Genomic DNA, 15642 nt, shown 5'->3' with positions numbered 1-15642 from the left:
AGGCAGTTAGTGTAGCTGGGTTTTAAAAGATTTGGATAAGTTCCTGGGGGAGAAGGGCATAAACTGCTATGAATCATGTTGTCTTAGGGAATAGATACTGCTTATTACTGGCATCAGTAACATGGGATCTAGTTAATGTTTGGGCACTTGCCAGGTACTTGCAACCTGGATTGGCCACTGTTGGAAACAGGATGCTTGGCTTGATGGACCCTTGGTCTGACCCAGTAAGGCAACTTCTTATTTTCTTAATTTAACTCTGCCCTGGAACACCTCTATGTTATCTGGATACATTTTAACTGGATAACTTAGCCACATAAATGGCAGAAATATTCAAAAGTCAGCATTTAACCAGATAACCCACAAGTTACCTAGTGAAGATCCATTGAATATGGATCCCTTAATGTTTTAGAACTTTAAATAAAGCATAACTCTGCCTTTTTTGGTGCCTGGAAGTAATCAGAGCTCACAGTGCAAATTTATGAAGAAGTGACTTTAGAAGCAGAAAATATTCATTACCCTATGCAATCTGTAATATCATCACACAAACTCACAGTACCCAGTGCTAACTGTGATGCCTCTATGGCACTATTAACCCTGCCTCCAGAAAAGTGCTCATTTTTACACAGTGTGTTAGCAATGTCTATACAGAGTAGGTGGAGGCACATGTGAAGATTACATCTCCGGGAATTAATTGGCTTGACAAAGGTGGCTGCCAGTTGTGCGGTACAACACTGAACAATGCCGTAAGTCAGGAATGTCTTTGTCTAGGATTACAATGAGATCATCTTCCAGCCCAGTCTCTCCCAAACTCTGGAAGATGGAGTTGAGCAAAGAAAGCCTCCTCCTACCTGCCTCAGAGTCAAGCACGGTACACGTGAAGGACAGAATGACAGAAACTGAAACAGGTGACAAAGAAATGCACTAATGTTATACATTCAAATCTATTCGATCAGAAAAGGGATTTTTGTCTTGACGTCAAGTTCACCACTGCGTTATTTCTACGAGGTTTAGCCTTCTTGGCAAGGGGAAAAGTAGAGGAAGCAAGGCCGGTAATTAAAAAGTGACACAGCTGGGTCCCCCTGCTCTCTTCTTCTTCTGCTGCTGTAATGGATACCGTACACCCCCCCCGAGGCTTGATGCTGCCGTTCCCGCAGGACCTCCAGCTCCTCTTCTCTCCCTCCACGCCCTGACTGCTCACACCAGCTTGGATTTATTGATTATATTACGCACATAACTGCAAAGGGAGGCACTGAGAAACCACCACCGGGCTCTATGCCTCATTGGCACCCTGAGGCTGCCAGTCCAGAGGACCCATGTGAGCCCCGTCTGACAGACCGTTGCCATCACTGCACCGGGCATATCAGGGAGCTTTCTCATGCTCTTCACTCAGTATAAGCCAGCTCACTACATCCTGAATATCAGGCAGGGGGGAACCTCTGGTCCCAGAGGGCCACAAACCCTAATGAATATGCATGAGAAAGTAAGTATGCTCACTGTCTCAACCGAATGCACATCTGTTTTATGCATATTCATGCGAGACACCCTGAAACCTTGCCTGGTTTGCAGCTGTCGGGGTCCAGAGGTTCCCTACCCCTGCACTAAAAGATTCAGTTGGGGGATCAACCAAGCTCAGTAAGTCATGAAGGAAGCATTCTCTGCAGGAGAGAGCCAGCGTGTCAGAAAAAGCAAATGGTCCCCAGTGTGCCCCGCTGGGCCTAGAGGAGGTGCAGATACTCCATCAGAAGCCAGAGGCCCCAGGAGTTGCATGTGAGCCAACAAGGCTGGAGGAGCCGGCAGCTGTGCATGGGGAAGAAGGGTGATTTGCACGGCCCACTAAGGCTGATGGAGCTGGATCTCTGCTTGGCCCATTGAGGGTGGAGGAGCTTGGAACTACACAAATGGGAGATACCTGGCGCTTCAGCAAAGCTGGATGAGCTCAGCACTGAATACGGCCCAGCACAGCCAGAGATGCCAGGAGTTCCATGTTCCCCGACAAGTTTGGAGAAGCAGGGAGCCTGCATGGGCCCACTGCAGCCTGGCGTAGCCAGCAGCTGCACACGTCCCAGTGGATGGCAGCAGTACCATTTGCAGTGCGGAGGGGAGGAGGGCTCAGGTGCATGTCCCAAGCTGCAGGTGGCCTATGGGGCTGGAGGAACCAAGAGTTGTGCCTGTCCCAGAAGGGAAGAACAGCTGAGTCCATCCCGATGGCTGCAATACAGAAGACAAAAGAAGACCAGGCAAAAAAACAGGGACAAGCAGGAGAGGGAGGCAGCAGAGGAGGGTGGGCAGAGATGGAGAAAGAATTAAAAACGGATAAGAGAGAGACAGAAGAATGGAGGAATCTTTTTTCGCTTTTGCATTGAAATGCATTAGCTGTATTTATGGAAACAAACTGATTTTGCTCGTACGAACATTTTCCCCTTAGCAGATCTGAGTGCCATACTCATTCTACAGAGCACACGGTCAGCTGAAAGCACCCGTTATTACCCTGAGGGAGTTACTTTAAGTGCAGAGTCTGCGGGACTTTGCATTCATTTTCAAAGCAAAGCTATATGCACACTTTTACGCTGAACACTGCCCAGGAGCAGTACCCGCACCTTCTAAACTGTGGGATACTTTTCTTTGCGCATAATCGGTAAAAGTAGACGTGCAGAGGTCCTATACGCATACTTTTACCTGAATATGGGGCAGGCCATTTTCTAAAAGCCTACTTTACATACCTCTAGGAGGTGTACTTTCGTTTTTGCATTACTGTTCGCATACTTTCCCCTCTGTGTTAAATTGCATCTCATTAATACCAGAGCTTACTGTCTCTGCCCATATATACTCCTCAGTGTCTTGCCCTGTGTGACCTGCAGGGTCTCCCTCCATCCCATGCATTTGCTGTGTCCCTTGCAGTGTCTCCGGAATCGGTGCTCTTCATTATGCAGGAAGCAATTTCACAGTTCACTGCATCCAGTCCTCTTCCTCCAGGCATATGGTCAGAGGTTAGACAGTTAATGAATGAACACAGAACTCTTGTAATGGGTATAATGGCTGCTGAGAGTCCCCTCATCTTCTACCTTTCTCATATCAGCTCCGTGCTGAGGAGCCTAGACTACAAGGCAGTAGCAGGAACAGGACAGGTAGCAGGTCCCCTCTACGAGAACGATGCTGTCTCCAAGATCCGTAATCCTTAATGCATATTTGCAGCAAGCTCTAGCAAGGACGAGACAACAAACCCAAATACTGCAAGTGTTGGCCTGGCCAGGTCTGCTTGTTATGCAAACAGGGCTTCCGAGGCTTGTTTTGGGGGGGCACTTTCTCCATCGCACCCCCACTTTTCTTTTCCAACCTGCACTTCTCCCCTCCTCCTCTATAGTCAGGTGAGCCCCAGGAGTGGAACTGGGGATCCTGAGAGAGGCAGTAAATCCTGCAGCAGTTTCTCAAGGGCTCAATGCCGACTGCCTCCTAAGCATCGGGCAGCTCTTTGAAGACTGTTCATTAACTCTAGCTAAGGCCAGCAAAGTAAGCGTGCAGAAGTTCCGTCTTCAGGAAGAACTGGGGAATGATTAGCAATCCCCACAAAGTGCATCCTTCTTACAGAAATCTTTACTTAAGAGGCGAATTGTAAAAGCCATATCCGCAGGTAAAACAGTGCTCAACATGGCTGCATTGTATTTTGCGCACTTTAATAGGTTATATTTTGCTGCACTAACAGGTATGCTTTTGCATCTCATTTTGCATTAACACTCATGCAAGCTAGTTTACACGCACTGATCACCTGTGTTAGATAATACAGGCATTTAACAGGTGCTACAATCAGCAGGACGTGAACCCTGACTTCCCCGGGTCTCAGTCTGCTGCTTGAACTCCTCCACTTCTCTAACACACAGCACACATCCCTGTCTTTATGTATCCCCCAGGACCTTAGGGATATCAGAGTACACATACAGTGCCAATGTATACCTCTCAGCTACATTAGCAAATAGGACTCATTCATATAAACAATTCATAACACTAAGTAGCATTTAAATATCAATATAGACTTCGACTTACAGTTCACTTTTATCTCTTATTTATTTATTTGTGGTTTTTTTATATACCGACAATCGTTTGGAACACCTAATCGGTTTACATCGAAACAGCAAATTCAGCAACAAGCTTTACATATAACCATAAACCTGCACTTCTTGGTAGAAGACCATAAACCATATGGTCTTCTACCATAAACAGCACAACACCAAACAAATAATGCAAAAACTGACAGCACATAATGAATATATTTTTCTGAACACTAGCTGAAAGAATAAACCTACTTCTTTAACTCTGTCTGAAACCTAACAAACAATATTTAAACACTTTCCCCTATTTTTCAACAATGGCTTGTTTCCTATTTAAAGTTGCTTTTAAAGTGCCGGTATCATTTTTCCTGTCATGGCACTCAATTTTTTTGAAAATGGTGTTGGCCTATCCTAGTGCCTATGTTGTCTTAGGCAACATTCGCAAAATCTCTCTTACTCTAATCTAACTCTGCATTCCTTCACCCTGCAAGAAAAAGACCAAGAGCTTGATATTTGTTTTCTGGTTTGAAAATAAATGTTTTATATTGTTAATTTTGAATATTAAAATTGCTACCTTGACATTACTCCTATATAACATTGCTGATAAGGAGCACAAAAATTGCCAAACTGAGTCAAACCAAAACTCAGTTCAGCCCAGTGTCTGACAGTGGCAGATGCCTTATTTCTTATTCACTTCCTGTAAGCATTTATAGTGCGGTCCATCCCTTGTTTTACTCACTCCATGTATATCAAAATGTTACAAGACTGCTTGGGAAATTAAGAACAATTTTTATTTGATTATAATAAAAAGGAAAGGCTTGCATAGCTGCTCGGGCGTAGTAGCACACCAGTCTTGAGCTGGAGTAAATATGTTTGGGGCAAATAATAAGGTCTATAGTTGGGTAAATGGCTGTTTGTGGGGAAATGCATAGACAACATGAAGGGCCTTAAGGCAGCATCTGTGCTCTGCTTACAGTTTTTTTGGGCATTGTCAGATATCACCCTTTTTTGCCAAATAAATCCGCAATATCTGCTATTATGACCTTTCACGTTTGTTCCACTGTTCACTGATCCTGGGAGAACCGAGTGCACAGTGGTGTGGGTGGGGGGATGCACTGGAAGGACACCCAGCACCGGGAGCAGGAAGAGAGCCCGGTGTACAGTTCTGCAGAAGGTGAAGACCAAGAGAAGAACAACACCTTTCGAAACAGTGTGGGCAGGTGACAAGTCTGCGGGCACTAGTCTAGCATGCGCTAGTTCTCAAAGAGGAAGCACGAGCACGCATTCCTCTTGGAGAACTGCCCCAGGGAAAAGGACCCGCAGAGATCCAACCAAAACAATGCACAGAGGTTTGAACACTGAAACGTCATGAATTGTCTTCTCCCCCTTACCTGGGAACACTTTCACTACAACTCAGGTAAAGCTCTGTGCCTTACGTACTCTCATACAGGATGGGCAAGTAATTTACCAAAGTCAGTGGCTTCTGAAGGTTGCTTTCTTACTATGTACAGACTGAGAGGCTGATATTAAAAAGAAAAAAACAGGAACTTAAGAGCTCTATGTACTAAGCATTTTCCCCCAGACACACACAATGGGAGAAAACCTTTAGTAAATGACCCCCTTTAAGGGTGCCTATTTTCAGTACGCTGAAAATTCACCTAAATTTTGGATCCTAAAACTTAGGTCTTCTATTCATTTTTCTAGATTTAGGTGCCGAGAGCTGAAAATCAGTGTTAAGCAACTCAATCCACCTCCATAGCCACCCACATTTTAGGTGCTCAGCCCTAGTACATTTCTAAAAGGGCCCATTTACAAGCCTAACTCTCAAAGTTGCATCCAAACTCTTTGAAAATGGACCTCTACGTGATTGTGTGGCCGAAAATCTTCTTTAGCTTTAATGTTTGAGCAACCTACAGTTATCTGCTCAGAATGCAGAAGTGCCCTGAATTAAGCACATCGTGTGACTGCTCTGCTCCTAAAGAGAAAACCTCTCTGTGCCAGTTCATGAGTCAGACTTTTCTAGGTTACCTCTCTCATTTCCAGCCAGGCATGGCCAGAGGTACTTACTATTCTGTAAAGAACCTGGCAATGCCATACTGACAGACCTCCTCTTTGTTCTCCAGCAGCTGGCTCACTGCATCCTCTATGTACGTCAAGACATGCCTTTGAGCTGCAAGGAACACAGAGAAGGAGAGATGAACACACACAGAACTGCTGACAGAAGAAACTTGGAGAATGTTTGCCACAATTAACCTATGAATCCACCAAGAGCACATGCTATCACCAGCATTACAGCCATGTAATGAGGAAAGGCAAGAATATCATGTGAGGGACAGATATCCTACAGGTGGCCTTACTCTATGGCTGGCAGCTGGGAAATATCCTTGGCAGTAAGGACAGGAATAGCTGGACAAACTGAATGTATCAGTTGGTCTTTTTTTTTTTTTTTTTTTTTTGCTATCATCTACTATGTTACCATGTAACACTTCTTCCTAATACAGCAGAAACAAAATTCATCATTTCAGTAATTTCATTCTGTATAAAACCTCTTGCTTTTGTGCTTTCGGAGACCTCACCTTCAAAGGATATAAGCCAAATAGAGTTGATCCAGGGAAGCTACTAAAATGGTTAACAGTCTTCCTCATAAAACATATGGGTCAAACTTAACAATCTAAACATTTATACCCTGCTGGAAAGGAGGGAAAGAGGAGAAATGATAGAGACATTTAGATACACCCAAGGAATAATTGCACAGGCAGCGGGGCTCTTTCAACAGAGAGGAGGCTCTGGAAAGAGTGGTCATGAGATGAGGGTGAAAGGTTAGGGTTAATAAGAGCCTGGGAATGTGGACAGGTGCCTGCAGGTGAGACAGCATAGGGTTAATGAAAGCGAAGGCCACTTTCTAACAGCATGCTGTAAATAATGAAATGCAATGATCCAAACAGTATTATTATTTCTTATTGCGTTATCATTTTATTCAGTCTATTTATTGGTATTTTACTTTATGCATTCTTACCCCACCTTGATTACAACCATAGGAAAGGATATTATACAAATCACTTAAACAAATAAAGTATGGGATAACCAATTTTCAGTTTATTTTATTTATTTACAAATTCTTATAATTTACATCTTCAGTGTTATGTCCAGCGCAGATTACAATATAAACACAATTATAGAGAGACAAACAAATTAAAACAAAATTAAGCAAATAAACATACAACATAAATTCATACAGCATCTTTATTCTGTTCCTAACTGAATGTTCAGATAAAAGATGATAATCCCAATATTACTTTGTCCTCCTGGCTTCTAGTTCATTTCTGAAGCAAAACAGGTGTGCAAAGTTTTTTCAAAATCCCCCTTTGCTCTATAAGTTTCAGCACTAGGGTAGATCAAAGTGAGGAAAGAGGGATATGTAATTTTATCTGACTGTCATCTTAGTCAGTGATCACTAGACCATGTCATCTGTCTTGGTTGCTCTTGAAGAAGCCTGCTTTGTTCTGTCCTTGTTATATGAATATGGATTTGCTGTTTGATTTTTTTGAACTATGATCAATTACGAACACAGTTTATCAGTTCTGGGTGAGCTGTTATCTTAAAACTTGTTGAATCTTCTCAGTTAGCCTACTCCCGATAAGCTCTGCTCGGAACCGAAGTGCTTTCTTTTGATGATGAAGCCAAGAATGACTAACCTCAGAGAACTGTACCCAGCAATGTGCCCTCGCTGTCTACAGCATGGAGACCTGACCCAGAGCCCTCTACAACAGGAGGAGGCACCTGTAGTCCTCAAGTGCCACAAACAAATCTGGTTTTCAAGATATGCACAATGACTATTCAGGAGATGTATTTGCCTACAGTAGAGGAAGTGCATGCAAATATATCTCATGCATATTCATTATGGATACCCCTGAAAACCAAACCCGTTTTTGGAACTCAAGAACTGGAGTTGCTTACCCCTGCTGTACCAAATATAAATGACTCACCTACGGACGTGGTTGTAAATATGTGCTTAAACAAACAAATGCATGTTGCTTCATGACCATCATATAGAAATGCTTGAGTAACTCAATGGCAGAGATAACTGGTCTCCAAGAGGACTTATAATCATTGGTCACACAAAAGTCCATTTTTATAGTAAATGCTTTTTTATAATGCAAGTAAAATCACTTAACTTCACGTTCGCGGCTCAAATCTTGTAGCCATGAGTACTGCCCGACACTGTACCAGCGTTTTGTTTTATCCGGATAGCAAATCTCTCATTCCTGTCAACGGACAGTGTTAACCCTGCTGGATGGTATGGTGCTCTAACTCGGAGTCATCTCCAAAATACTGCCGTAACTGGCACAGGGTCCTTTCCAAACTGGGAACCTAACTGGAATGGAATTCTCTCCAGTATGGTGCATTAAATGAGTCTCTGAACTAATAGAACTGTTCAATAAATAACCAAATACATTTACAGCACCTAAAGAAAGAACCCAAGGATGCGGACAGAACTGAGGTTTTGACATCCACGAGTGCTGTTGGGCTTCTGATCATGGTCAAATGGAAAGGCAAGCCCCAGACTTTACCCGCAGCCTTGGAAAGGGACAGCGCCTCTGGCCCAATAGACGCACTTGTGGTCAAGACTCCTTTACCAAGTACTCCTGGAGCATCTTCCTTGGGGATGCCGTCGGCGGAGATAGAAGCAACAGTTTCTTCAGATTTAGACCATTCTCTAGGACTGGAGAATCGGGCTCCCCCCTCTGCTGCTTGTTTGCAAAGGGTTTCTTGGCGATTTGAGGCTAGAGGTGTCCACGGATGAGGTCAGACATTGCGGTGAAGCAGGATTAGAGCTTGCTGAGATGATTGCAGGAACACCAGGCTGCAATCGCTAGCAAAAGGAGGAGGTAGACGCACCAAAGGGGAAAATAAATTGATGGAAGAACGTACAGGAGCTACACAGGAAGAACTCTGTCCCCCAGTGACTGGAAAGACTGTTGGTTTGGTAAGACATCATGTTATCAGTTTGGAGGGGATCTGGGAAGCCATAGTGGCTTTGAAGATGTCATTGACTGGACAGTTACAGGCATTATTCACCCAATTTCAAGAAATCCCTGGCAAGGTTAAGGAATTAGAAAATGCATTTATTGAACAAAAGAAATCTATAGAGACTATGGGATCTGATATAGGAAAAATTCAAGATAATAAGGATAAGTTACTGATTCAAAATAAAATGGAAAAACTGGAAAACATTAATAGGAGTAGGACTTTGCAGTTCATAATTTTCCTAAAGTTGCAATGACTTCACCAATGACTTGGCTTAAGCGATATTTCATAGAAATTCTTAAGATACCTGAAAATGCTTGTCCACCAATTGCTAGAGCATCCTAGATTCCTCCTTTTATTAAAACAAATAGTCAGCCTGAAGCTTCACAAACGTCTTTCGATTTCTTTAAGAACATAAGAACATAAGAATATGCCATACTGGGTCAGACCAAGGGTCCATCAAGCCCAGCATCCTGTTTCCAACAGTGGCCAATCCAGGCCATAAGAACCTGGCAATTACCCAAAAACTAAGTCTATTCCATGTTACCATTGCTAATAATAGCGGTGGTTATTATATAAGTCAACTTAATTAATAGCAGGTAATGGACTTCTCATCCAAGAACTTATCCAATCCTTTTTTAAACACAGCTATACTAACTGCACTAACCACATCCTCTGGCAACAAATTCCAGAGTTTAATTGTGCGTTGAGTGAAAAAGAACATTCTCCGATTAGTTTTAAATGTGCCACATACTAACTTCATGGAGGGCCCCTAGTCTTTCTATTATCCGAAAGAGTAAATAGCCGATTCACATCTACTCATTCAAGACCTCTCATGATTTTAAAGACCTCTATCATATCCCCCCTCAGCCGTCTCTTCTCCAAGCTGAAAAGTCCTAACCTCTTTCGTTTTTCCTCATAGGGGAGCTGTTCCATTCCCCTTATCATTTGGTCACCCTTCTCTGTACCTTCTCCATCACAATTATATCTTTTTTGAGATGCGGCGACCAGAATTGTACACAATATTCAAAGTTCTTTGATGGTAGCTTCATCCTCTGGAAAAAGCAGAGGATGAAGCTACATTGTTCTCCATCTTGTTTGTGAAATGTGTGCTTGAATCAAACAGGGACTGCTTTATGACATGGTTTTTTTGGAACAGAGTTGTTGTTTTTTCTAATTCTAAAATTTGTGACTTTCCAAACGTGGCTAGGGCTACACAAAAGAAAAGAAGAAATATATTTAGCAGTTGAACAGAACTGACGTGCTAACACTAATGAGGAAAAGCCATGTGGCCACAGTATTCAGGATTGGAAACAGGGAGCTGCTGGGATTCCCATATGTGACATGCCTATTAATCTTGGCATCCTGCTGTACAGGAGCTCCAGTCCAGCTGCAGCTGTTGTTCAGGCGCTCCTGCTGTATCTTTTCCATGCTGGAAGGGAGGCCAAGCACTGACCTCTAAGTGCAGGACCTGGAGAGCATCCTCTGCTAGTCTTTCAGAAGGACGTCCCAGTGAATCCAGGTATCGAAGCAGCCAGAAGCATGTTGCTTACCCTCTGGGCCCAATGTAATCAAATGTGAGACAAATTTTAGCTCACATTTTCTTTACTCACATAGTAAAAATGGAGTTAACTCCCCATGCAGTAAGCTAATGGTACAGAGAGAGAGTTTAAAGAAATGCATGAACCCAATAATGTGCACAGAAGACATGGTCATCACACGTAAAATAAGACCAATGCACATAAACTGTAAGTCCGCACATGGAATGGTCGAACTCACAAATTTTCACAGTGGGCTTATGCATATAAGTTGCTTAGAAAATTCAGACTAAAGTCTGCAAATACTAAGTACCCTAGGTGGGCACTGCTCTACACGCCACTGAATCCTCCCGCGATCTTAAAGTTAGCTAACTTTAGAACAGCCCTACAGCCTGACCAGAGAAAACCGTAGAAGGCAACCAGCTAACTCCGGTCCTCCCCAGAACCGGCGAACTCTGCTCCTCTCAGAATGCTTCCTGCTCGCCCCTGGAATACCATTTTATCTGGCTAAAGTCTACCCGGCTAGACTTTAGTTGGATAAGGGCTGAATATAGCTGGGTAAGCCATTTAGATAGATAACTATTATGTTATGCCTTTTGAATATGGACCTCGATTTATTTTCTGCTTTTCAGCACTTACAAAGCAGATCACAATCAGGTACTGTGGGTACCCACAGAAATGACTTTGAACTTGCCCTCTACAAAACTAACTCCAAATGTTTTCACTTTCCATAAAAACATTTAATCTCTTCTCAAAAACGCTCACCGAATGCATCTCCACGATGTTCTTATGTAACTGGATCCAAAGCTTTTTTTGCTGTTCCTGAAACAAAACAAATAAACAACTTCTCCAAACTGCAGGAGTCTGAGTCTGCTTCCAAAGGCATGCGGACTAAGGTTTTCTAGATGTGAGCTTTGAAATATGAGATCTGGATCTCCCATTGTGAGACAGAGCACCTCACCAGGGATTGGTAAAACAAGTCATCAGATTCTTGGGCTGAAGTCTTGGTAACAGGTTTGCTTATCCCTATGCTGACTCCTCATGTCATTCTGAAGGAAATGCCATCCAGTGCAAAGTTATTTTTAACAACCAGAACACATGCAGTGCACTAGGAGTAAACATTCTAAATTGGGAATCAAAATGCATTTTGGGGTCCTCTGAGAAAGTGACAAGCTTCTGGATGAGAGCAGGCTCTAAACACAGGACAGGCAGGAGAGATTAACTTGAGGTTACACTGGGGACCAGAGCTTTTAAATCCCTTTAAGAATCATCACCTAAAGATAAGGAATCTGAAGCCAGGTCTTCCTGACTAAGAAAAACAAGCCGGAGCTTTGTTTCTGAGTGATAGCTTTTGTGCCTCTTCAGATGGGTTGCTGTTGGCTGAGGTGTCCTGTCAGTTCCCAGAGCTCTCAGCATGTCCAGGGCTGAGGAATGCGGACCAGGACACAGATTCCGCTACATAAGAACTGTAAAGAAACGATCACAGCGGGACAGTGCTATCCATGAGAGCTTTGTGTCTCGGTTCCAGCACTCAGGTCTCCAAAATAGTTCTGAGTAATTACCAATAGGATAAGACTAAGTCTGTGGAAGACAAAAGGGATTTATATACACGCTAGTTAATCCAGCTTCCAGGGTGGGTTTATAATATATGACTGATGGGTAATCAGGCTGCTACGCTGCACATAACCCTGGCTGCTCTATCTGAAGATTTCCCAGAAGGAAAGTGAGCTCACCAACTGAAATGGCTTAAGCAGATCCATCTGTACGAAAAGCACCTGTCACATGGCTTCAAATAGGCACAGAGAGTTAACACAAATTCAATCTCGTCATGAGCACTCTGACATGCTGCACTTATCAACACTCATAAAGGGAAAAAAGAACTTATGTTTCTTTAAAAAAAGCATTCTCTCTTCTTGTTCTGGTCTAAAGGCAGTATAATTGTCTTGTGATCCCTTAAGAAATAAAAACATAAGAAATTGCCTACTGGGTCAGACCAAGGGTCCATCAAGCCCAGCATCCTGTTTCCAACAGTGGCCCAAAAACTAAGTCTATCCCATGCTACTGATGCCAGTAATAGCAGTGACTATTTTCTAAGTCAACTTAATTAATAGCAGGTAATGGACTTCTCCTCCAAGAACTTATCCAATCCTTTTTTAAGCCTACACTCACTGCATTAACCACATCCCCTGGCAACAAATTCCAGAGTTTAATTGTGCGTTGAGTAAAAAAGAACTTTCTCCGATTAGTTTTAAATGTGCCCCATGCTAACTTCATGGAGTGCCCCCTAGTTCTTCTATTATCTGAAAGAGTAAATAACCGATTCACATTTACCCATTCTAGACCTCTCATTATTTTATAGACCTCTATCATATCCCCCCTCAGCCGAATCTTCTTCAAGCTGAACAGCCCTAACCTCTTTAGTCTTTCCTCATAGGGGGCTGTTCCATCCCCTTTATCATTTTGGTTGCCCTTCAAGCACTGTTGAAAGTTTCTATTCTATTGGCTAGCACAACAAACAGATAGGCCAATAAACTGAAAATGTACAATGCAGGAATAATTGCGTTTCTGCATGTGCATTGCTTAGTAATAAACACACCAAGAACACATTACATGCTGGTATGCAACTGAGACTAGGGAGAGAAAACCCAGAGCAGGGATTACATTTACAATCTCAGAGAATCTAGAATTTTTCTCTCCCTGGTCATCACATCCTGGCAATGTTACAGCTTTTTTTTCCTGCTGGCCCTCAGAATTTCAACACAGTACAAGAGGAAATGCAATGCACTTCTGTTTCTGCTATATTGCCCTGCATGCAGAGTCTGGCTTCTTGAGTACTGCGTTTCAACTTTCCTTTTCTGGTCCCTAATTCTGCATTTGGTGAGGATCTGTGACTGTCACCTGGTTTTCTGCATTTCTGTCTCTGTGCAGGTCAGCTCTCTTCCTACCACAGGCCAAGTAGTGCTCTCACCCCTCGCTCGGAAGCCAATTTCATGGCTTGTTTGGAAGGTCTAGACAGGATGGACACTATTGGTGCCCCAATTTTGTACGTTTCACTTATGGAGCATTTTTATAATGTCATTACATGTCTGTGGCTGGCACAAAAGCAAGTCAATTGCTTGCTGCAGGGAAAAAAAAAATGTACAAACAAAATTGCTAAATATACTTGGGTTTTCTGATGATTTTACAGGACCAGGATGAGGGAAGTTTCATTGTTATGAATTAACAAGGAGGACTTCATATTCAAATGCTGAAGGCTTGAATTTACCAATGATATGAGGCATGTGTGGCTCAGCCCCTCCTGGGGTATTTTAACACTGCATTTCTTTTAAAAACGAGAGGATTTTTTTTTAAGCCATGTCTCGCTCAAAAGCTGCCAGCAGCACTGAGCATTTGAGAGCAAACGTCCAGCAGAAATGTGAATTACAGTGCACTTCCAGTCAATTTCTAAAGTCAATTCATGCCGAATTATCATGTGCATTTCCCACAAATACAGTTCTCACTACTTCTACCTTCCCCACACTGAAATTAAACTTTAGCACCAAATCCCGGGATCCCAATTAGGAAGAAACCAGTGCCTACCTTAGGATATCACAGCAGTTAAGGAATATAAAACCAAAGCTATTATGAAGTAAATCAAAGTCCGATACTACTAGCACTGCAACATTCAGAAAATTCGAACACAGGCCACCACATGTGCTCCTAAAGCAGCCTGGGAGTGCAGGGTCCTGGGCCTCTCTGGGCCAGCAGCACCACTGACTATTGAGATGTGCCAGCAGAAGAGGGCTCAGCTGCAGGGCCTCTGACACTGCTTCTGGCCCTTTAGCATTTTGTTGGCAGCCCACAAAAAGCAGTGGCATAGGAACAGAAATTAGTGCTAGGGCCCCAGTCACTTGCCTGGTGCACAGAGAACATCTACGGGCCTCCACTTAAAAGTTCCACCTGGGGCAGAGAAAGCTTAAGATCTGAGAGAAGAGAGGGAGGGAGCAGACTCAGCTCGGAGTCTCTTCAAAGAACACCTGATCTGCTCGCCCGGGGCAGCGTGCAGACTTCTGAATGAGATTACAGAAACGGCCATTGTACTTCACCACAATTACCTGCGATCTTGCTGCAAGATAGTGCTGTTAAACAAGGCCTTGAGCCACACAAAGGTGCAGCTGGGAAAAGGCTCTTATTCTTCAGAGAAAGAATGACGCTTTCAAAAAAAGGTTTCAATGCAAAAAGATCTATATATGTTCAAAAAAAAAAATTCCCTGGGCAAACAATGTTTACTTTCCTTGGGTGCTTTCATTCAGTTTACATTCAGGATGGTGCATGACATGATTTCAGCAAAACCTCCTTTGTGCAAAAATACAGTACTCAAAATGGAGGAGAGCTGAATGAGATCAGGAAACAAGTCCAAAGCTGCAAACACAACACAATCAACTGCTAACCATTAATGCTGCCAAATGTGAAGCAGCCCTGCATGACCAGCCTCAATGCGCACCATAGCATAACACTTTACACAGAAAGTATGAAAAAGACAAAAGCAGCTTTTACAATTCTTACTGCCAGCTCCTTTCATCCTTTTCATGTTGGGATCAGTCAAAGTAATGCAGTCTTAAGGCATGCTCCTCCAAAAGGCATCTGCATCTAGAGACCCATGGCTAATGAGAGCTATAAAAATTCTGCTTCATGGGGAAATAATAAGCCTGGAAGACAAAGATTTTCTGCTGCTGTGCTCTGCAAAAAAGGAAGCATTCAGAAGCAGGGGTGTCCAGTTCCTCCTCCTCCAAGAGCGTGACGGGTCCCCACAACAAGGGGAATTTCATGCCACACACAGATGCATGACTGAGGATAGTGTGTACAATGTGGGGGTATCTGCGATTTACTCCCAACACTAGGAGTGCTCCCTTCCCCAAGGTATGTAATATGAGGAGTCTTCATACTGAGTGCGCCACTTCTTTCTCTGGCAACACGATATCCTCACAGTGGGGGTGCCCCACCTGTTTACCAGAAGTAGGACATGTTCGTTCTCATACGCACTCTCACATACA

General features: G+C 43.2%; 1 protein-coding gene across 1 annotated transcript in view; it reads right to left on the bottom strand.

Moving 5' to 3' along the window:
- C17H11orf49 (chromosome 17 C11orf49 homolog) overlaps positions 1-15642 on the bottom strand; it is a 66394-nt gene that overhangs the window by 46591 nt on the left and 4161 nt on the right. Inside the window, exon 2 of the mRNA XM_029582588.1 lies at positions 6111-6213. Within this exon, the coding sequence (XP_029438448.1) occupies positions 6111-6213 (103 nt within the window). The remainder of the gene's footprint in view (positions 1-6110; positions 6214-15642) is intronic.

This window comes from Rhinatrema bivittatum, chromosome 17 (genome assembly GCF_901001135.1).
Source record: "Rhinatrema bivittatum chromosome 17, aRhiBiv1.1, whole genome shotgun sequence".
NCBI lineage: Eukaryota > Metazoa > Chordata > Amphibia > Gymnophiona > Rhinatrematidae > Rhinatrema > Rhinatrema bivittatum.
This window is presented reverse-complemented; position numbering and strand designations above follow the sequence as displayed.